The sequence below is a fragment of the Gopherus flavomarginatus genome, chromosome 11 (assembly GCF_025201925.1).
Source record: "Gopherus flavomarginatus isolate rGopFla2 chromosome 11, rGopFla2.mat.asm, whole genome shotgun sequence".
NCBI lineage: Eukaryota > Metazoa > Chordata > Testudines > Testudinidae > Gopherus > Gopherus flavomarginatus.
Window position 1 is genome coordinate 24,402,943 of NC_066627.1, and position 7,445 is coordinate 24,410,387.

General features: G+C 44.4%; 1 protein-coding gene across 6 annotated transcripts in view; it reads left to right on the forward strand.

Annotated features, from left to right (window-relative positions):
* CBFA2T2 (CBFA2/RUNX1 partner transcriptional co-repressor 2) overlaps positions 1-7,027 on the forward strand; it is a 113,734-nt gene extending 106,707 nt beyond the window's left edge. For 5 of the 6 annotated variants that reach the window (XM_050917347.1, XM_050917348.1, XM_050917350.1 and 2 more), the window contains one exon: positions 3,706-7,027. In XM_050917347.1, the coding sequence (XP_050773304.1) occupies positions 3,706-3,996 (291 nt within the window). In that variant the 3' untranslated portion in view covers positions 3,997-7,027. The remainder of the gene's footprint in view (positions 1-3,705) is intronic. The other variant, XR_007768455.1, reaches the window with a different exon arrangement.
* Positions 7,028-7,445: the final 418 nt, after the last annotated feature.

The following is a 7,445-nucleotide window of genomic DNA, read 5'->3' on the forward strand; positions in this document are numbered from 1 at the left end:
TCTCCATCACTGGCAACAATACTGCTATCCTCTCCGTCATTCAGTGGCTCAGCTTTGGGGTTATCTTGGACTCCTCTGTCTTTCTGGCTTTGTCGCATCCAGGCTCTTGCCAAATGACATTCCACCATTTTCCCCCTGATGCTGATTTACTTAACCCTGTCCTTCCCCTCATTAATGGGCCCCTTGAAGTGTGTTGTGCATGGTGAGTAAGGTCAAGGGGTTCTGTATGCATCTGTATGAAGCTAATTTAGAAGGGAAACTAATTTAACACATGGAGAAAAAAAATTGGGAAGGGGAAATCCCAAAGACACTTGGAGTTTTTTTTTTTTGAGAGGAATCTTAAGATTCTCAGCACTAACCTAAGAATATAAGAATGGTCATACTGAGTCAGACCAATGGTCTATGTAGCCCAGTCTCCTGTCTCTGACCGTGGCTAGTGCCAGAGCTACAGTGGGAGTGTACAGAACGTGGTAATTTTAAAGAGATCCACTCCTGTTTTCCCCTCCCAGCTTCTGGGAGGTTTAGGGTCACTTTGAGCATGAGGTTGCATCTCTGACCATTTTGCCTAAGAGCTGTTGATATACCTATCTTTCATGAGCTTATCTCGTTCCTTTTTTGAACCCAGTTATATGTTTGGTCTTCACAACATCCCCTGGCAATGAGCTCCACAGATTTGTTGTGTGAAAAAGTTCTTCCTCTTGTTAATATTAAATTTGTTAATTAATTTCATTCATCAGGTGACTCCTGATTTTTGTATTGTGTGAAAGGGTAAATAACACTTCTCTATTCACTTTTTCCACACCATTCATGATTTTGTAGACCTCTGTCATATCCTCCTTGCCACTTTCCTAGCTCTAAGCTGAACAGCCATAATCTTTTTGTCTCCTTGTGTCAAAGCCGTTCCATACCCTTCATCATCTTTGTTGCCTTTCTCTGAACCTTTTCCAGTTCTCCTATATCCTTTTTGAGATGGGGTGACTGAAACTAGACACACTATTGAAGGTGTGGGCATACCATGGATTTTATACAATGGCATTATATTTTGTGTCTTATTTTCCATTCCTTTCCTAATAGTTCCTAACATTTTGTTAGCCTTTTTGACTTCTCCTATAGCTCTTGTTATTCCAAAGGATTCCAAAGCACTTTGCAAACTCTGGAATGAACATGTTTTGTCCGCTGATCTGTCTTTGCTTTTTTCCTACCCTTGTTCACCCTGCCACAGTTGCATTTCTGGAGCATCGCTGTGTGGGCTTGTTTTGGACCTGTAGTTTCTAGGCAAGGGTCTGGTGAGCATATGGAGTTTGTGGTGTTGTGAATTGTGGAGGCCAGCAGTAGCCCCCATGCTCTTATTGTTTGGCAGGTTTGTGTGGTATCATGACTGTCTGAGCTTGGGAGGGAATGAGAGACAAGGCAGGTGATGTAATAGCTTTTATTGGACCAATTTCTGGGAGGAAATAGCATTGCCCTCCCCATCTCCTTGTTCAGGTCTCAGGCATCAAGAAACAAGAGTTCCCATTCCAAAGCACAGAAACGTTGGTCTCTCTTGTGATCATGGTGTCTTCCATTGGTGTCCATGGAATATGGCTCCGCATGGGGTGATTATATGGTTTGTGAGGATACTGAGTTAGCAGCCTGAAAGAGGCCTGTTCGGGCAACTCTCCGTAGGGAGGCAAGCCTCACAGATAGCACCCGCCACCTCATTCTGGGATTGTGCAGAAAATCCTCATGGTCTCACTGAAAAATATTAATGTGGCCCAAACCGGACAAGGTAACTCAGATTCCTCCTCCAGGAATGTCTCAGTAATGTCCAATCTGCTGTGAATAAAGTCATCACTACTTCATGGAGGGTCACACAGTTCTACCAGTCGCTGAGCCATGATTGGATGGTACTGCATGCCCAGATCCGACACAGCTGGCTCCAGCCAGTACACAGGCATCCTTTGGGATGAAAGGAGCTATATATTTTACATATTATGACAGGAGACAAAAAGAAATTTATATAGTTATCTATTTCTTGGCTAAACATCTAAGGGGAAGGTGTAGCAGTCACTAAGCGTTGAAGGGTGCTGGTATCAAGGAGCAGGAGGAATTGATTAGCATGATACAGAAGTTACAAGATAGAATTAAGTAAAGGAATGATTTGTAGGCTGAATATCAGGGCAAACTTTTTGCTAGTGAGATCTGTTTGAGTGATGCAGTGTTCACCCAAGGGAAGTGATGGAAGCACCACCATGTGATACAGTTAAAACTGGATTCCTGAAACGGGAGTGGAGCATAGAACCGCAGGAAAACCCTGGACTGTCCAGCTACTAGATCTTTTTGTCACTAACCTCGGTGATTCTTCTGTGGAATGCATTATTCTTCAGCCACCACATTAAGAAGCTGTGTCATTATTCCAGGATATCCTGTAATCCATAAAATATGGCTAGAAGCAAACTGTTTTAGGCAGGAGTGTCAGTAGCTTTCAAGCTGTGACTCAGTTTCTCAGGCTTCACATGCCAATGGAGTATTTTTCCACATTCTTCTTCTGGAAGATTGACTGGTCTTCTGTGGGTGTTGACCCTAGAGCAGTTCCGCTACCAATCAACTGAGTTAGGCTCTTTGCTACAAGCTAGTAAATTATTGCCAGGAGCAAATGGTTTTCGGTGCAGAACTGCTGAGCTGTGAGAGCTGCTAACACGCATCTTGCCAAGCTTCATAGCAAGAGCGACGCGCCACCAGAGAAACTCTCGGGGCTGCTTCCTTTTCCTGCTCTCTTAGCAGCTTTTTGTTGGCGTTGCAGAAGCGCGGTGGCTCGTGAAATACGTCTTGTGGGGTGGGAGTAAAGGGATACAAGTGGAATCTGGGGAAAGCTGGTTTTTCACAGCGGACGTTGCTCTCCCAGTATGTTTTTGCTAATGCACAAGTCCAGCTGCAGAAAGCTAATCCTCCAGTTCTGCTTCTGTGACCAACTGCAGTCGCAGCTCCTGGTTTTGGCCTTTTTGCCCTTGTTCCCCTTACAAACCAGTCACGCGTTGTAAGCCCGCCAGCTGACACATCCTCCAGAGTCCAGAGAGGCTTTGCTCAGCTTCCAGATTGAGTCTCATCCCTGGGAACGGTTTCACCTGGCGGATGAGCTTTTAAATTAGCTTTTTCTTTTCCAGATTAGCCCATTGAAACCTCTTGTGCGGATAAGCAGGGTCCCAGGCAAATGTTGACTCTGTGGTAGTGTTGTAATCTCTGTGAAGAGCCCTTGGATAGTAAAATAGAGCTGCTTAAAACAGGAAATGAAAGGAACGTGTAGCACTTGTGCTCTGATTTCCGGGGTGATGTTGCCTGCCCTTGGCGGAGGCTGTCAGTTGGATACAGTCTGGCAGGTTGTTCTAGTTCTAGCACAGAGGCGTGGTCTGTTCCTGGGCTAGAGTGTGTGTGAAATGGCTAGAAGTGGTGGATTTTTTTACATTTTCTTTCTTCTGGGACAAAGCAGTGCCTGCAATAGGGTGACCAGACAGCAAGTGTGAAAAATCGGGAGAGGGGTGGCGGGTAATAGGAGCCTATATAAGAAAAAGACCCAAAAATCGTGACTGTCCCTATAAAATTGGGACATCTGGTCACCCTAGCCTGCAAATCCTGCAAATGCCGAGTAAGCCCTGTCTTGCTGCCCTCCAAACTATATAAACGTCCTCTGGAAATATATTTTTAAGTCAGGTGTTTTCTGTCTTGCAGAGCTGTTGGAACTGCGGTCGCAAAGCCAGTGAGACGTGCAGCGGATGCAACATTGCCCGGTACTGTGGCTCTTTCTGCCAGCACAAAGACTGGGAACGACATCATCGGATCTGCGGACAAGGGTTACACAGCCAGGCCAAGCCGCTTTCCCTGCCAGCAGGGCGATTGGCAGCCGCCGCCGCCAAGCCAGCCGATGGGGTTCCAAGTCCCGCCCTAGAGAAGACCTCTGCAACGACCTCTCGATCCTCTACCCCAGCTTCCGTGACAGCAATAGACACTAATGGACTCTAAATCCAGTATCCTGTTTTTAAACCTAAAAAACACTTACGCTCCACAGAAGGTTGTAAAAACTCCACCGGCTACTCTAGAGCCCCGACGCTCCGGCTAATCTTTGTGAGGCTTTTTCCGTTTCATTATAATCCATCAGCAGTTGTTAGGAACCACATGCCAGCCTTGCCAAGGGGAGCTCAACGCTGCTCGCTTTTAAATCTTGGCACCAGAGAGCATGTCACTTGGACCTTCAGGACTGTGGCCTCTTCTGCTTTGTTTTAATTGAACTTCTTTGGGAAGAAGCTCCCGGGTCCTGCCTTGACATGCAAGAGAATCCAGGCAAGCAGCACTCAGTATCCAAGGATGAAGTATGGTGTTCTCCTTTCTGCTGGATGGCCAGGCTGCCTGAACAGCCTCCCCATATAACTCGCTGCACCTCCTCTTTCATGAGATACATATTTTTCTTCTTCCCAGATGGCTCTGTACTCGTTAACTCTCTGCAATGAACTGTCCACTTGAACTGATTTTCCTCAGTGGGAGAACTTCTCAATCTCCGGTGTAATGAGAAATAAGCAGTTTCTTGGTTACAGATGTCTGCTTTTCCCCAGGACTCAGCTGGGTAGTGACTCACAGGGATTACAGGGGTTGGGCATTCCCTGGAGGAGAGGAGAATTGTGTTCTTTTGAGGAGGGAAGCTAAACAAATCTCTGTGCTGAGAGGGAACAGGTGATCTCTTTTATATGGCCCATTTTTAATCCTCTTCTCTAACTGGACCATCCATTGTTTATCAATCAGCTTGGTTAGGAGCCTCCACTCTCCTTGTGTGCTGAATGTTTCAGACCAAATCTCAACCTGTCATCATGGCCCCTTGCCCCAGAGGCTGGGTTGGGTTACTTTGCTGTGCAGGAAAGATTTTTCCACTGCATGGGAACTATTAGTTTTAGATTTGATGACTTTGTTTTCACCCTGTGAATCTTCTCCACACGATTGCAATGGATCATTTACAGCCTGTTCTTTCCAAGCATGTTGGCACAACGATTTTAAAAAAAGTTTCCGAATTTTGCAATTAATGTCAATTTTTTAAACGTCCAAGCCTAAATGGGATTACCAGAGCTCTGTTGTGTGCTGAACTCTTGGTTCCAGACCTATATTCCATGCAGAGAAGGGCAAACCTATCAAAGCACCTGATTGCACTGCTCTAGCTGGCAGAATTCACTAGCGATGCATTTATAAGCCAATGTATATCTCCTTGTCCATCATTTTAAAGCCTGCTCTAGAGATGACCGCTCAGAAGGGTGCAATCTGGTTGGGTTGTGGCATGCTGAACTGGCTGTTACTAGGCTGGCTGGGCCTGAAGGCAATGTTCTAATCTGGTCCAGGAGGGAAGATTGGTTTGGTGCATGCAGAAAAACAGAGTTTGCCTAGAAGAACTTATTTTATGAGTCCCTTAAGAGCTTGTTATATGTGCAGCTAATGCAACAGGACTCGGCGCATGCTCGCTTTCGGAGTCCCACTGACTTCTCATGCTGCACACGAATAAGGGCTGGAGAGTATTGACCCTTCATTCTGAGACTATGTTCTTCTGTGATCTTTGGATTGGAGCCAAACAAGACACATAATTCCTAACTTATATTTGGTCACTTTTTAAAATGCCAGCTGATAATGGAGATGTCATTTACTGTTCCTCGGGCTAGCAGTGGGAACAAGTGTGCTGTCGACTGGATGTTATTGATATGCCATGGTAACAAGAGCAGGTTAGCTAATTGGTTGGGCTGTGGTCCTTGGAAACTCCAGTCTCTAGTAATGAAGTGGTTAACTCGCATGTCTTAAAAGTTTTCATTCACAGGCAAAAATCTTCTCATTGCCGAAATTCCGTGTTAAGAATCTCTAGTTTTTGTCCTGTGAGAGCTGTTACTATCACAGTTCGGAGCCTGGACTCAGTCATGGCCTGTAGATACAGACAGCAGATAGATGAAAGAGCTGCTTCTCTGGTACAGACTCTTCTGCTTCTTAAAGGAAGAACAGACCGGGATTGCCGGGTGCAGGGATAATTGTTGGCAGTATTCCTTACTTGTCTGAAGTCCTCCTCCATGGATGTGTGCATACCTGCCTCAGATACAAGAGCTGGGGCCGTCTCTGGGGGTGAGGCTGTTCCATAGCCATCTAATATTAACCTCAACGAACAGCTGATGCCTCCTGGATAATGGAAACCTATTTGCAAACAACTCCTATTCTGTGTAAGGTTCTCATCTCTGTTCCCTTCATTCGCTAGTGCTATTAGGATATTTCTGCAGAAACAGCATCTCAGGTGTGAAATCCCTCCAAAGTCCTGTTCTTCTCTTAAACTATCAGACCTTTCCAGTGATGATCCAGTACCCATCAGCATTGTACTGGGTTGATAAGGACCAGAGAGAAGCCACAGATTATGTGGTTTTCATGAAAATACCCTTCGTGATAGAGGACGGGATTCTGCAGTCCTTACTCAGTCAATGCGCCCAGTGGAAGCTTTGATTAAGGACCCTCTTGGTACAGTGGTAACCCTGAAAACTTTTTCAGTTGCCTCCGGTAACTAAATAACATTGCCTCAATGTTTGTAGTATCCTCTGTATTTAGCTACAAATACTGAAGTGATGATACTAGTTAGTTGCCTAAGGGTAACCCCTAAGATCTGACCCCAAAAAGGATGAGAGCAATGCAGTGCTCTAAGGAATTATTTATAAATAGACAGTCTTCCATAGTTTTCACGCAACTTCAATGGCTCTCTGTGTATTAAAATAAAAATTAACCCCAATGTAAATAAATGAAATACTAACAGTCATGATTTAGAATGATTTTTTTAAACATGGAATGATAAATGTGAAATTCTGGTATGGGAAGACTTGTTGGATTGAGTTTTCTATATTTTTTTGTCATTTAATTCTGTAATAGGAATTTGTTACTTAATTCCTGTGCATAACTTATTTAATGTACTGTATAAAGGAACCCAAACTGTTACAGATGTATTTAGTTTGTTCTACTCAAAGTAGTCAATAAAAAGACTATATTCATCTTACCACTCCTCCTTCACCTTGCAAAGGGAATAGCAGTTTATCATGATACATGCAACAGGCTTAGATTCCTTAAAGTTTCTGTAGGAACAGTGCCACACTGTCATGATAAAGTCATGGCTAATAAGGGTTGTCGGACATGAAAGCAATATATCACTTCAAAACTGAGAAGCCAAAGCAGCCATGCCAGTCTTCTGGCACATGCATGGAGCCCAAAATGAATCCCCAAAATCAAATACAAATGCAGAATTCCAACGTGAGTCATGCACAGAGGTTTTCTAAAAGTGGTTTAATTTTGGTACTCAGGCCAAGTTGTTTATCGCAAAGGATATTCTCTAGCCCCCAAATTCCAGTGAGAGATATACACTTACAGAACCATAATATGAAATCCCCCCCCAAGATTTACTGGCATATTCCACCTGC